The 16775-nt window shown below is 34.4% G+C and overlaps 1 protein-coding gene across 1 annotated transcript; it reads left to right on the top strand.

The window, feature by feature from the left end:
• Positions 1-13576: 13576 nt before the first annotated feature.
• LOC108464789 (peptidyl-prolyl cis-trans isomerase CYP18-2) lies at positions 13577-16016 on the top strand. Its single transcript, XM_017765061.2, has 6 exons — positions 13577-13752; positions 13880-13975; positions 14076-14137; positions 14370-14503; positions 15183-15267; positions 15803-16016. The coding sequence occupies exons 1-6, from the start codon at positions 13681-13683 to the stop codon at positions 15846-15848; spliced, it is 495 nt and encodes a 164-aa protein (XP_017620550.1). The 5' UTR covers positions 13577-13680; the 3' UTR covers positions 15849-16016.
• Positions 16017-16775: the final 759 nt, after the last annotated feature.

Genomic DNA, 16775 nt, shown 5'->3' on the forward strand with positions numbered 1-16775 from the left:
CTTTAGATAGAAGGCGACACTACATGGGCATCGAATAAGCTCGTACAATTCCTTGTAGGACATCGGGATAGGAGTAAACTGGACTCTTTCCGTGTTAGGCCTTGGGTTGAAGTTCCGTCTTGCGGAGCCCTGATGACTGGTAGTCACCACCTTTGGTTGGCTTATGGTGACTGGCTTATTATACATACTCGTGTTGTTCACATCGTTCTCTTTCCTTCTCGGGGTTGATCTCTTAGCACTTTCCCCTGCTTCAATCCTTCCACATCTTATCGCGTTCTCTATCATTTCTCCGCACATTACTATGTCCGAGAAGCTTTAGTAGCGCTCCCTAGCATGTGGTTAATGAATGGAGCCTTCAACAGATTGATAAAGAGCATGGTCGCTTTCTTTCTCCGTAAGAGGTGGTTGAACTTGCGTTGCTACCTCTCTCCATCTCTGGGCGTATTGCCTGAAACTCTCATTTTGTTTCTTCTCCATGTTCTGTAATGTGACTCTATCAGGGGCCATGTCTGTCACGTGACTGTACTGCTTCATGAAAGCCTGTGCTAAATCCCTCCATGAACTGATATGGTTACGACTCAGTTGGTTGTACCACCTAGAAGCGGCCCCAACTAGACTTTCCTGGAAACAGTGGATCAATAGTTGGTCATTATTGACATAGCCTGCCATGCGTCTGTAGAACATAGTGATGTGAGCTACGGGACAGCTAGTCCCGTTGTATTTCTCAAATTCTGGAGTTTTGAACTTGGGAGGGAGTACCAGGTCTGGAACCAAACTTAATTCCTTAGCGTCGATCCCACCACGATAGTCGGTGCTTTCCATTTCTTTAAATTTTTCTTCCAACCATTTACATCTTTCTTCAAGCTCTCTCGGGAATTCTACCCTTGACTTTTCTGTTTCTATTACTTCATCGAGATTGAGGACCACAGGGTTGGTCGGATTGTCCCCTAGATTAGAGCCCGAACCAGTCTGATAATTCATCTGTGCCGAGACACCGGCTTGAAATGGTTGATGCCTGATTGTGACTGATGGCCTTCTTGGGTACACATCAGGTTGTGTCTGAACGTCCGCTGGGACAAACCCCGGAGGTAGACGGGATCTTCGTTGTCATCTTCATTATTGGTTATGGGGCTTTTCCGTTTTCCTAATCCACCAGCCAATAGATGCGTTAATTGATCCATCATACTTCTTTGGGACTCCAACATCTGGTCCCTTACATCTTGCTGGATTTTGGCCAGCTGTTCTTGCATACGTGTTTGTAGTTGATCCTGTATCTCTTTTTGCATTTGTTCCAATCTCTCTAACATTTGATCCATTACTTTTGTTTTCCCTCTTGTACCGTAACGATGTTTCAGGGTAACTGCCATGATTTTTAGGGTTTCTTGTGAGTTTTTAGTGCGTATGATATAATGCTGATGCATGAATGCAATGAATGCGATGAATGCAAAAAGGCGTTGATTCCAATTCGATTTCATTAGAGTAACTTTTCTAGAAAACAAGTTTCTTTACATAAAATAGATTACATATAAGGCTTGGCCCTGAGACTTAAGGCCTTGACCTGTCTAAGAAGCCAAGCTAGCTTTTGGCCTCGGTCCGACTCTGACTCGTATTTTAAACTCAGCACATCGGCTTGTACTGCTAACGTTTGCAAGTGGTCAGCCACTTCACGTACTTGAGTCAAAGCCTCGCCCATGATGTAGTCCCTACTCCTGACTTGGTGGAAGTTGCTCCTTCCATCGCTCGTTATTTACTTCGAGGAGTTCTATCTGAAGTTCACAATTTTGTAACGCTGTTTTGAGTTCTTCTATATTCTTTTTTAATTCTTCGATTCTGTTCTGACTAGCTTTCAACTCGATTGCAGAGTTACGCGAGCGATACTGGTACAATAACCTCTCTAACTCTGATATCCGGATCTTTAACCCTTCTTTCTCATTCTGACTTTCTACCAAACTTCTTTTCAGAGCACCTTCTCGAGCTTGAGCATCGTGAAATTTTTCCTCCCACTGGTTGGCTTTGCTTTGTTCTTCTTTAACTTCATGTCGCCATTGTTCGGATGTTTTTCCTAACCCAGCGGTTCTCATTGATCTGCGCAGCTTCTTATAGTCCGTTTTCAAACTGTTTAAGTCCTCTTCGGCCTTGTTTTTCCCTTTTCTGAGTCTTTCAGCTTCTAGTTTCTGGGCATCGACGTCTAACCCTAACTGCATCTTTTCTTCTTCCAAATGGTCGATCCTTTTTTCTAGTTCCAGACTCTTTCTCTCGAAATCTTGCCTGATGATTTCCAGCTCAGATGGGATTACTTTCAAGTGCTCTTCTATCGACTGAGAATTCTCTTGATTTGATGTAGGGATGTTATCGTTAATCCTCTGATTCTACCATCGGTCGTACTCAGGAGTAGTCATGGGATTGGCAGCAAACTTCTTTATTTTACGAGTTTGGTTCCAGGCATTTGATATCTCGCGAACTTTCTTTTTGTAATTATTCCCTGTGAACGTGAACTCGCACTGGGCTAACCCGTATGTTGGTGGTGTAAACTGTCTGGATCTGTATTGTCGCAATGCAAGCAGAGGAGCGTATCCGACGGCTCCCCATACTCTTAACAAGGGAACCCAATCAAAATCTCTGCATCGATATAATATTTCATCAGGGACCATCCACAAGGCTCTCCATTCAACATCTTCTTCTTGCAGATTTTGGAGAACCGTCATCCAATTTTCTTCTGTTACATCATCTCGCCTCGGTGTAGCCACTAACTCTTTCAGCGGAGAGTAATTTTCAGAGAAAATACGATATGAGACCTTTTCCACTTTCCAAAAATGGCTGTGGAACCAGGATAGCAAGAGCAGTGCACATCCAATAAATCTCCTTCACCGCTCTTCTACAAGTATTTAATGATCTGAAAGTTTCCGCCAAGATTGCGGGTGCAGTGTGGTTCCTTTACCAAGCCTATCAAAAGGTCAACAACAACCTCGTCTACATGCCCCAAAGCCTTGGGAAGATGACCATCCATAGATGCTCAAGGCGAAGACATCTACCCTTTTCTTCACGTCGGTGCGCTAAGATTAGATCCTCGGGTTCCTCCATGGGATGCATTTACAATCTCCTTTTGTTTGATCCGGTTGTCACCCATCGCTCGCTCATCCCGTGATGTTCATCGCTTTTTGAAAATGCCGACGCTATGTGTCCGGTATAAATTCGCCTATCTCAATCTTTGGGCAACGGAGCAAGGTCGTGTATTCTTCTATAGTAGGTACCAAATCTACCTTCCCGAAAGTGAAGCAACCGTAGCGAAATTCCAATATTGGGCAAGGGCTCAAACAGTGCTCGTCTACCTTGACATCAAGCGATACGGTAAATCACCGTAATGACAATAGAATAACCGCTTGACCTCGTCGTCCCACCGGTTCCATATTTCTTTCAACTCTTGGAGATTATTCGGGTTACGCTGATCCGAGTGAAATTCCATAGCTCGACACATACCCTTGGTAAGATCATCACCTTTCTCTTGTTGTGTTGTCTCACCATATCCGGACAAATGCTACCGTCTTCTACTTTATCAAAAATCCTTTTCCATGATAAGCTATCTATTTAGGAACGGAACACGAATCAACACCTTTTATGATGAAAATGCCATGCAAATACAAATGAAAGTAAAACAAAGCAAGTCAGTAGTTTATGCACAGTTCAAAGCAAACGAAGAATAATAAATATAGCACTTGCTCAGGTAACCACTAGGGTTTCGGAGTGGCTCTACCTAGGGTGGGTTCTTAAGGCTCGCTACATGGGGTTTGATTCTAGAATAAGGGTACCTGAACCAGCAGATTCCTCGATCTTCACCCATTATAGGCTCATACAGACCGAGTTCAGTTCAGGGGAATACATTTCCCTATGGCTGCACGGAGATGAAAATCTCACGAAGACATAGGTACGAATGTATCCCGAAAGCAATCCACTATCCTGCATGGAGGTGAAAACCTCACGAAGGAATAGTTTCGCGCTCCCACTTAAAAGGGTGTGACCACATCGGTCATGCAATGCAATATGCAACACTATTTAAAGAATCGGACCAACGTAGTAGGTATTATTTAGACCACAAAAATAGCTGATGAAATGCAATGAAAGGATCGTATTTCAAAACCAAATTTTCAATTTTCGATAAAAAGACAAGAGTTAATCAACTTGTGGCTTGACTCTCTCATTCGTGTCCCCAGTGGAGTCGCCAAGCTGTCGTAACCATTTTTTTTGAAAAAAAAAACAAACGGGTATCGACTTGAAAAAAAACGAAAACAGGAGTCGCCACCAATCTTTTTAGGTGTGATCGGATCACCTTAAGTTAATCATTTTAGTAAAAGTTAAGATTTACTAAAACGATAATTTTTGGTCTGTTCGGGAGTCGGTTACGCACGAGGAAGGATTAGCACCCTCAATACGCCCAAAATTGGTACCTAGTTGATTAATTAGTGTCTTAGTGTCGAAAATTTGAAAACTTGAAAGAATTTAAAATACAATCCCTCTTTGTAAAGAAAATGCTCAAATATTAAGGACCTTCTCGTCTCACAATATAAAATGTCACATCCAGTAAGTTAGGACACGACATCTTGAATTTTAGAGAACGAGCTTGGCTTTTATATAAAAATTCGTGTATTTTAACTTCTTTTAAAAGGATATTTGGTTAGTTAGGATGGACGAGGAAAATCGAAACCCAGTAAGTTTGGGCACGTTTCCTCGAATTTTCGAACCCCGAACATTGCCTTTATTTGCAAAAGATCTTATTTCAAGATATCAAAATGTCATACCCGGTAAGTTAGGGCACCACACCTCGAAACCCGAAAATAAGCATTTTAGACTCATATAGCGATTTAAAAGAGTATTCCGTTATTTAGATTAATGAGAAAAATCGAAACCCAGAAGTTAGGGCACGAGTATTTGAATCACCAAATACGGAATATCACTTTTATGAAAGAATTATTTTAAAGTATTGAGTAAAAACATAACGTGATTCATAGTAATATATAAAAACCGATCATAATTAACGTGTAACAATGAATGACAACAACAAGCAATTATAAAAAGATGACATAAAAGCAAGGTTAGTAATACGCAAATATAGACTAATGCGTGAGGAAAGCGAAATGGTCGAATACGCAAGCAAATAGATAAATAAATAAATAATGGCAAAATGAAATGCCAATCATGGCGATGATAACAATATAAAAGTATATACATATGTGTATTAGGGTATACACGTAGTAATGAGAAATATATAAAGAAAAAAAATATATATATATATATATATATGTATATATAATAATAGCACCATATTAAAAGATACATATGTATAGTATATATAAAAATGCAGACGTAATAAAATTACATAGTATTATGTTAGTAATAATTATGATGATACAAATAATGAATGATTTAAGGTTTGAAAGAATTTATAAAGGTATAAATAATAGGTGACGAAACGATAATAATGAGAATGACGATATATATAAGTGATACAAGTACGCTAAAATACGATATATATATATATTTTAAATTAGTTAGTATAAAAACAATCGCATATAGGTAATTACATATAGAAAGGGTATAACAATAAAGGTAATAATGCAATAATGATAACAATGAAGGGTAAATAGTAATTATATTAAAAATGCAAAAATAATGATAATAATAAAAACATTACATAAATATATGGGAAAATAAATATATGATAATACCGAATGTATATACATAACATATACGTGTAATATAAACAAAATATACACATAATACATATACATGACATACGTAATATACATGATAGATCATAATATGATATTTACAATATAAAAAAACTATAACAAAATGATATGCATGATATAATATTAATTTACATGGGCATAATGTGAAGTATAATATACAAATAAATATTAAAAGTATGTATATATGACACAAATGTATTAACAAGACAATAAGATCAAAACTAATAATAATAATATATACGGCAGATATATATGTATTGAAGATATATTCATGAATACTAAAACATATCCCAATAACCACAACAAGAAAGATAAAAATGTATACGTGACATATTGCAAGAAAAATATATAAATGTTATGATATCCAAAACATATAGAAATGAAAGAAATATATGACGAATAATGTAAAGAGATTTGTATGAAATAACAAGAAATGTATGAAGAGCACGATATTTACAAGTATATACTTAATATAATTATTTTTAGAAAAAAATGATATAAATAAATGAATACATGAAAATAATACCATATACACAAAAATACCTATATATACATATACGTAATGAAATATGTGAATTAATATTAAAGAATATATAATATATGTATATAATAGTAGAAATGAAACGAAAAGTGTATATATATAGTTAAATATAATATAATAATAATAAAACAATAATGATAACAATATTATATATAACAATTAATATTTAAAATTGGATTAAGCAATAAAAATAATATGAAATTTAAGGTAAAAAAGATGAAAAAGGGATGAGATTGGATTAAAACCAAATCTTTGGGGCGAATTTTGAAAGAAATTAAAGGAGAAGGGACTTATTAGAGTGCGCGTTAAACTATGGGGGGTCCAATAAGTAATTTATCCACACACTTGAAACGACACCGTTGGAAGGGGGACTAAATCGAAAAAGTGTAATGGGTTTTGGGGTCAATTTATAAACACCGAATAACTTGATTGCGAAATATAAAAATGCGGAAGGGCCAATTGCAAAATAGCCCTTCCGCTCAAAAACACGCGGATCTCGCCTGCAGTGCGGGTCGGGTTGACCCGACCCGCATCCAAACGACGTCGTTTTATCATTAAACAGGGGGGGACCAAAACGGTGCGTTTTGGTCCCCTATAAAAGCTAATTTTTTTTTAAAAAATTCATTTGAGACCAGGTGAGGAAAAAAAAAAAGAGAGGAAAGAGGGAGAGGGAGGGTCCGGAGCGATTTCCGGCCAGGGGAGGGACGTCGGTCCGATCGCCGGCGCCGGCGCCGGCCGCCGTACACGGCGGCCGGAGAGGTAAATTTTTCCTTTTTTTTTTATGTGTGTTTTCTATATATTTGTATTTAGTATATGTACTGCTTTAAAATAGGGTGAAAATGATATATACGAATGGATTCAAAAAGGAAAAAAAAACGAAGGAAAATAGAGATAAACCTTTGGTTCAGTCTCTGATTGCTCTGTTTTTGCTGTGATTCTTCAATTTTTTGTCTAATATTGCTTATTATTTCATCAAAGTGTCTCCCCTTTACAAAGGTTTTTGATTTTGCTCTTTTATAGCCATTTACATATTTATCATCTACATATATTTACCATTTTTCTTCTTTGTATGGCGGATAAACGGCGGTGGTAGTGCCACTAACATGAGGCGTTGGTTGAGTTGAAGACCCTAGGTGCGGCGCACCTAGGGTTTGAGACTTTGTTATTTTTCTGTTTGGGCCTTATTATTTTGGGTTGTAATGGGTTTTGGGTAGGTTTGAGTTGGGTCCCAAAATTGGGCTTGTACAAGCAGATTACAGATTCTAGTCTAAAATTTAGATATGATGTGTGCTGGGCCAAAGACAACAAAGTTAAGAATATCATTATGAATGTTTGGCAAAATGGTGCTGTTGATATCATGGGAAAAATTATGATGGTGGGCTACGGCCTGGGTGATTAGCAGTACCAAAAATAAAAAAGACTACGCAAGAAAATTGGTACTCTTCAAATGAATATTAATAACATTATTGATGATCAGCGTAGCAAGTATGATGAGAACAAGCTGAAAGCTTTGGGATTAAAGCTGGGAAAATTGTTTGACAAAGAAGAGTAGTACTGGGCCCAACGTTTGAGAATTAATTGGTTAAAGGAGGGTGATAAAAATACCCGTTTTTTCTATGTTAGAGCCACGAATAAAAGAAAAAAATAGCATTGAAAGACTTAAAGACGTGCAAGGCATTTGGAGGGATACAACTAAATACATTAGCCAGGCAGTTAGAGAGTATTTCTTAAATTTATTTGAGTTGAATTTAAACAATAATGAGGTGTTAAACCTTGACTACATTGAAAATTGTTTTAGGGGAGATAAATGGAAGATTAATGAAGGACTTCACAGATAATGAGATTATGGAAGCCTTTAACAAAATGGACCATAGAAAAGCCTTGAGAATTGACGATTTATCCGAAAATTTTTACAAAGAAAATTGGGACGTTGTGGTAAAGAATATTATTAAGTTGTGCCATGAGATTCTTAAGGGTGATAAAAATGTGGATTTCCTTAATGAGACAATCATTGTCTTAATTCCTAAATTTAAAGAACCTATTGATATGACTAATTTTCATCCGATTAGTCTTTGCAGGGTGATCTATAAAATAGTGGCTAAGGTGCTTGCAAACCGCTTAAAAGATACTCTCCCACATTGCATTAGCCAGAATCAAAGCACCTTTGCCCCTGGGAATGATTCATGACAACATTTTGATAACTCATGAGCTTGTTCACTACCTCCAAAATACAAGAACGGCCCTGACAAAGGATTTGTAATCAAGCTCGATATGAGCAAAGCTTACGATAGGGTTGAGTGGAATTTCATTGATGAGGTTATATGCAAAATGGGCTATGCCAATGAGTGGGTGCAAAAGATCATGAGTTGCGTACGTTCGGTTCGCTACGTCGTCAAGTGCAACACAACACTATCAGAGACTATTGTGCCAGAAAGGGGTTTAAGATAAGGGGACCCTCTCTCTCCCTATCTTTTTCTTTTCTGTATGGAAGCTTTTTCTAAATTGTTAATTCATGCTCAGAATGAAAATTCGATTAAAGGCATTAGAGCTAGTATAAATGGGCCTCGTATTAATTACCTTTTTTTAGCTGATGAGCTCTCTTTTTCATTCGTAATAAAAATAGGGACGTTGAGGAAATTGTTAATATCCTAAATAGGTTCTCTAGGGCTTCGGGTCAAAAGATCAATTATGATAAGTCCATGATTATGTTTAATCCAAAAACCCTCTTAGCCCAAAAATAAATTTTTTGCTCTATGCTTTTATGCATATGGTTGATACTCTTGATAGTTACCTAGGATTACCTTTACCTGTTACCAAAAAAAAGTCAACAGCCTTCACTAATATTTCTAATCGTTGCTCTTGTAGGGCGGGTCAAAGAGGTTGTTATCCTATGGTGGGAATGAGGTGTTTATTAAAGCCATTCTCCAATCCATTCCTACTTATGCCTTCTCTGTTTTTCTTGCCCCGAAAAAAACTATCAAGGATCTTCAGTCAAAAATGTGCCGAACTTGGTCGGCAAATAATGGGAAAAATCATGGGTGGAACATGATGGCTTGGGATCGTCTTATGTCATCCTAAAGGAATGGGCGGTATGGGCTTCAGGGATTTGCATTTATTCAACTTGGCTTTTTTTGGAAGACAAGTTTGGAGGCTTTTAAATTTCAAGGATACCTTATGCTTCAAAGTTTTAAGCGCTAAATATTTTCCTGATGAGGATGTGTTCCGGCCAAAAAGGTGTAATAGACCATCATTTACCTAGAGTAGTATTGCTAAAGTTGTGACTGTGTTGAAAGATGGGTTTATTTGGAAAATTGGGAATGGCAACCTGATTGATATTCGGTGGAACTAGTGGGGTATAAAGGGTCTTAATGGAAGTTCTGTTTGTCAGCCTCTTTTGACTAATAATGAAAGAAGAGTTAATGATTTGTGGGACCAAGACCAAAGAAAATGGAAAAGGGATAGGATTATTGAGCTTTATGGTACTGAAATGGGGGGCATATATGCAATTTACCCATTCTTCCTTCTAATGTTAATGATAGCAGAACTTGGCTTCACAACCCACATGGTGTCTACACGTCAAAGTCTGCTTATTCTTGGCTCTCTCTGAAAAGGATTGGATATGGCCCTCATCGTCTTTATTGGAGAATTATTTGGAAGCTTAAAATGCTCCCCAAGATTAAGGTGTTCAGCTGGAGAATTGGCCATGATCTTTTACCCACATATGTCAATATAGCTCGCATTCGCCATAATTTATCTACAACTTACCCGAGATGTAAAAACAAAGAGGAGTCTCTTATCCACGCTTTGAAAGAATGATCGAAGGTTCGTGAAACCCTTACTATCAGAGGCTTAAACAAGAGATTTCTTGATGGAAGTTACATTTGATGTATCGACTGGCTGGAATTAAGATACCCTCCTCGAGCTCGACTCCAAGGCTGCTACAGACTTTTTCACACTCCTCTGGAACTGTTGGAACAATAGGAACAAGTTGGTTTTCCAGGAAAAGGACGATCCTGCTACAACGATTTGGGAAGGGCTCATACTCTCAGTAATGATTTTAGAGTTTTCAACTTGAATGAACCCCCTGTTATCTCTCTGACCCCGGTGTGCAAAGGTTGAAAAAACGTCCTAAAGAATTTATTAAAATCAACGTGGATGTTGTTGTTTCTAACAGGAATATCGGCTACAGCGCTATAGCAAGAGATGATGGGTTTGTGGCTTATGAAAATAAAGCCATAGATGTTGTGGGCAGAATTGAAAGCTTTGATTATTGGAATGAAGTTGGCTTCAATATTAAAGTTGACAAAGATTATTATGGAGTCTGACAATGCTACCCTCATCAATACTTTCAAAAACCGTGATAAGGATGTTACTATCCTGGGTTGCTGTGTGAAACAGAAATGCAAGGCTCTTAAAAAGTTTGACACAATCCAGTTTAACTGGATTGATAGAAAGAGTAATGATGTTGTGGATATGCTCAGTAAAATTGCTATAAAGAATAGATGTGATTTGACGTTTGAAATGGATTATCCTTTGGAAATCCACGATGTTTTATACGTGATGCATGTGATGCATTAAAATAATGTGAACTTCGGGACGTTTTCTTGTAAAAAAAAAGAAGAAAATAATTAAATATCAACCAATTGACCAAACGATACTTAGGTAAGAATCAACCTAGAATTCATCTAAAATTCTCGATCTAATTTATACAATTTAAATTGACCAAACGATACCTAGGTAAGAATCAACCTAGAATTCATCTAAAATTCTCGATCTAATTTATACAATTTATTTTCTTAGTTTTCTTTATTCGTAGAAATTCTTAACTTATACTAATATCTCTTTCGAGCATATAAGCAACTAACTCTAGGTTGATGTATTGAAATTTCTTTCTAATTAAAACCCATATTATCACATTAATTCGCTCTATAGATTCCCCTATTAGATTTGATCCTAATCCGATAGATTTATATCGTCCTATTTTTAGAATTGCATGCAACTCTATTCGACTATATAAGAGCTAATCACAAGAATGGTCTATTCAACCACAAACTCATACACATCAAACATGGATTAAAACTCTAGAAATATTAACGCAAGAACAATTTAAAATTAATAATCGAAAACAAAGAAACTAGAATTTTATTGCATAAAACCATAAATCAAATAATAAAATCTATCATAGGGTTCATTTGTCTTAGGTATTTAAAATTTTAGTTCATACTTGTAAGAATAAACACCTAAAATACAGTATAATCACTAAAACAAAAGAAACTCATGATAACTTCCTCAAAAATCAGCTTGGAAATTTGAATCTTGATGGAGAATTGCTTTGAAATCAACTTCAATGGTATTCTTTTGGGTAATTTTCATGCTAAACTAAGACGACTACTTCCTTACTCTTTTATTTCCTTATTTATACCTTCTTAAAGTGCCCAAAAAACTTAAAAATCGTAACTTTCAACTATTAGCGCACATGGTTCCCAAAATCCATACGCTTGTGTGGCTCACATGATCGTACGGTCAACTCGTGTGGTTCTCTGCTACCTGTGTGCAGCTTCTATACTGCTCCAATGTTATGATTTTCACTCATTTTTCGCTTCTATTGCTCCCAAGTGTTCTATTAAGCTTCAAAACATAAATTTAAAGGATTAGGAGTATATAATTCATAATTAACACTACGTAATCACTCAAATATGCATTAAGAATGAGGTTAAAATATGTTACTTTTGACTGTTATCAAAAACAAATTTAAAAATATAATACACTAAAAATATTAAAACAAACGTTTTCCAACAAATTGAAAATGAATTAAAAAAATATTTATACTAAAATAACATTAAGATAGTCAGTAACAAAACAAGCAAATGCCTCTAACATAGTAGCAAATTAACAATAAAACAAAAATTATATCCAAACAATAACAACAAAATAGTATGAATATAATAGTAAAATGGCAACAATTTTTTTTAAGTAGATTCAAGTTGGGCTTGGGTAAAAAAAAAAAACTTACTCAAGGCTTGACCTATTTAAAAAATGGGCATTATTTTTTATCCTATCTCATATTTTGAGTCTATATTTTTACTTAAACTCTCTCACTTTTTAAAAAAGTCTTCGAACCTGAGCAGGTGACCTAACCTATAATCAAGTCTACTACCAACAATTACACAAAAAATTTAAGTAAAAGCACTCCCAAATATTTACATGACACAAGCTTAGGTGCTACCTATTTATAGATAAAATATGACAATTTCTCCAAGTAATTTTGAGTACCTAAAACAACATTTAATTGAAGCATTATCTAAGCCTTCCATTTTGAATTTCTAACCCAAAAAAAAATTAAACCCTAAACCTTAAATCCTAATTCGGCTAAAATCTATCAGCAACTTTGAAAGATAATTAAAAACATAACTTGTATTGAATTTCTTGAAATATATATATATATATATATATATATATATATGGGGATATATCTCAAAACTATATATGAATTATGATTTAATGTGTAATTGTATACATAGACTTTTATTTTGTTACAATTTTATATATGAAATTTTGATTTGATCAAATTATTGTAAACTATTAACACAATTATTAATATAACATTATTTTATGTTTATACATTGCATACAAAAATAATTATATTTATCAAATTTAAAATAAATTGGTATATTTGTTTCTTTAAATGTTCATTATTAAATCAAAATTAAAATTTTAAGTATACACTTGAACCACAAATAAAATTTTATGTGTATAATTACACCAAATTAAAATTCATATATACAATTACACATTAAATCAAAATTCATATATAATTTTAAAATTTATCCCTATTTTATTTATCTATTTACATACATGATAATTATTATGATATTAACATTTAAACTAAGGCATAACATTAATAATACCAAACCAATTTATATTGCATTAAATTACAGCATTAAATTCTTGTGCAAAGGAAAATCATAATGTTTTTAAAAACGAGTGAATGATTGAATCCATTAATTATTAATTATTAATTTAATTAGTTTAACTTAATATAAATTATTAAAATTTATAAAATAAAAAATATTTATATCCAATCCTGCTCTACAAATTTTTTAACTTAATTCAATTGTTTAATAATGATTCCCAATTTAATTAGTCGTATCTCCAAGTTCAGTTCGATTCGGAAAAACCTCGTAATTACAAACATTTGGATTTTTCTCTTGAGCACGAAAGACTGTTAAAAAGTCTCAGAACGAAGGCCCATTTCATAACTATCCAGGCCAAGCCCAAGGAATCCACTAAATTTGCTTCTTTTTTCTTTTTCTTTCTGCTCTTTCGAATTTCCTCGTCGTCTGAAACAGAAACCTTTGTCTGCAAAAAAAAAACCCTTGTTTTTCTCTTTGAAAGATGTGGGCAAGTTCAGAGGGAGGTGCACCAGAGGTTACTCTAGAAACCTCTATGGGTGCCTTCGCTGTTGAGGTATAACTCAACTTCTTCTTCTTTTACTGACCTTGGTTCAATATATATTGGGTTTGTAATCATTAGCTTAACCCTTGCTTCTTCTTCTTTTTTTTTTTTGTGTGTGTGTTTTTACTGGGATTTTCAGCTATATTACAAGCATGCACCCAGAACTTGTAGGAACTTCATTGAACTTTCCAGGAGAGGCTATTATGACAATGTCAAATTCCATAGAATTATCAAGGTCTCTTTATTATTGTTCTTTTTAAGTTTTCTCTCATTTGGTAATTTTTTTTTTTCTAATATTAGCTTTCTTTAACCTGTATTTGATTGTTATGATGTAGGATTTTATAGTTCAGGGTGGAGATCCAACTGGGACTGGAAAAGGTGGAGAATCTATTTATGGGTATGTTTTTTCCCCCCCATCTTTTCATAGTTAATGTGATACAATCTTATGCTTTTCTTGTTGATAATCGAACCTGGAACTTACACTGCAATTGTTTTATTAATATGGTTTAATACTGTTTTAGCATCTGTTTCTTCAATTATTGGCAGAACTGGTGTTGTTTTATTATAGGAACAAGTGATTTCTATATCAGATTTTAATTACTGGTTTGTGTTTTCATGATTGATTTCAGTCCTGTATTCGATGATGAGATAAGGTCCGAGTTAAAACATACTGGAGCTGGTATTTTATCTATGGCTAATGCGGGTCCGAATACAAATGGAAGTCAGTTCTTCATTACTTTATCACCAGCGCCGTCATTAGATGGTAACGGTGTTATCCTTAATGATTACAATGAGAACTATGTTATTCTTCATAATTACATATTTGTTCAATCTTTTGTGACAACACTATTTCTTTTTTCATATCGAGATCCCTTTTGTTATCCGCTGCATGATGTTATGATGTCCAACAAGAATCGTCATTGCTAATGTTAATGTTATGGTTTTTATTGTAGTTTCTATGATACCTTAGGAATCATGACTGGTCTAAATTTATAAGTTCTATTAATGTGAAAGCTAAAAAGCTATTCAAGTTCCAAGGTAATGGTCACTGTTACTAGAAGCTAAATTTACCACACGGTAAATTGGTCGGCAAATATTGGGAGCAGGGCCTCAAATTGTTTCAGAAATGATTAACGGAACGGTTAGACTTCTGTGGGAAATTGTCCATGAACCAGGTTGGACTGGTGTCAAGGCCACTTAGTCCCTAAACTGATTTTGATGCTGTTGCTTATTATATATACCTTTCTGCAGCCTTTTTGATAAATAGGTTGTTTCACATACGAAACATTATAAGCGAATGAGAACTATGAGCTTGATTCTCTCCGTTATGCTGAATTTTTTGTATTTGCATAATGTAATATCGCATATTTTTCCTGATTTAGCTAAATGATCTCATCGGTTTCCTCACGTGTAAATGCTTTGATTGGCAATTCTTTTGACAGGTAAACACACAATATTTGGGAGAGTATGCAGGGGAATGGAAATTATCAAGAGGCTTGGTAGTGTCCAAACCGACAACAATGACAGGTAAGTTGGCTCGGTTTAGTCTATCTACAAGTAACATGTCAAACCTATATAAAATTTTCATTCCGAATTATTGGGATTGTTTAACATTGTTTTGTCAACCACTTGAAACCATGATTTTGTGGAATGCGTTCAAAGAATAAGTTGCTAATTTACTTGAATTATATTTATAGCAGGGTATTGTCAAAAGCCATTAATAAACTATTAGAAAGGCTGATTTCTAATTATTCAATTAATGAAACAGTTTAAAATAATCATCTCCTCGTGAAGTCAACCTCGAACAACCTACATAAAACTTCGATTACTCGGTTGCCTGTTTAATAAATAAGTAGTCTCTGGTCCAAGCGTTTCAAGAACATTAACTAAACATTTCATCTGAGGTTAACCTAGCTCTTAGTGGTTATTATACTTGTGTTGTATATCTTGTTAGACAATTTCTCGATTTTAGCCGGATTACAATCAGACTACCAACAAACTCTTTTATATTGCTTAGCATCTAAAGTAATTCATGTTTTGCTGTTTTTACTTGTCAATTCAGGCCCATTCATGATGTGAAGATACTACGGACTTCAGTCAAAGACTAGCACCGGAGTTCGGAAACTGCGAATTGTAGTTCTATGAAGTGCCCATCGTTTCCCCGGATATTTTGGAATTGGATCATTCATAAACGTGTACCTTGTATTAGAGTTATGTTTAGCATAAACTGAGCAGAAACAATTAATGAACGGCATTTCTTTAGAGTTTTCTCGTCACATTCATCTTTCCTGCTTTCATTGTGTGCTGGAACGGCACTTGTGTCTTCGGCTTTTTTACTATCATCTGGGGCAGCATGGATGCATGGATTTGTAGCAATTAGAAAAGAAAAAAGAAAAGTTAGGTGGTTAAATTACAAGTAAATTTATGTTTGGGGCAATTTTTAAAAAATTATAAAACGGTCGTTGAATTATTTGAAAGTTTTTATTTAAAACTTTGCTGGACTTACTTTTCTGAGAAAGTTAATATTTTTTATGGTTGAATTAATTTATGTAAAATATTTTCTATTATTTGATAGGTTTCTTAAAATTTTTATTAAAGTTGTTTTAATGAAATAAATATACATTTATATTTATGGTAAAGAATTTAAATGAAGTAGTGAATTGATTACAAAATGATGTTAAAATGAAATTATAGTAAATAATGAATCTTTGTGATGTTAAAGATTAAATTTTAAAATGTGAAATTTATAATTGAAACAATAAAAGTGATATCCATGAAATTTTGTTATGTGAAATAATATATGTGTAAAGTATTGTAAAAGTAAAATTATGGAAAAATATAAAATTTTTATGATAAAATTATGAAAAATATGAAATTTTTATGATAACAATAACTAAATTGTTAAACTTGAAAAACATATAGACAAAATAACCGAACTTAAATACATAGAAATTTAATATGTAAAATAAAATATTAAGATAAATTATGTGATTAAAGTGTAACAAGAAAGAAAATTGATTTAATATGAATATTAA

This window comes from Gossypium arboreum, chromosome 2 (genome assembly GCF_025698485.1).
Source record: "Gossypium arboreum isolate Shixiya-1 chromosome 2, ASM2569848v2, whole genome shotgun sequence".
Taxonomy (NCBI): domain Eukaryota; kingdom Viridiplantae; phylum Streptophyta; class Magnoliopsida; order Malvales; family Malvaceae; genus Gossypium; species Gossypium arboreum.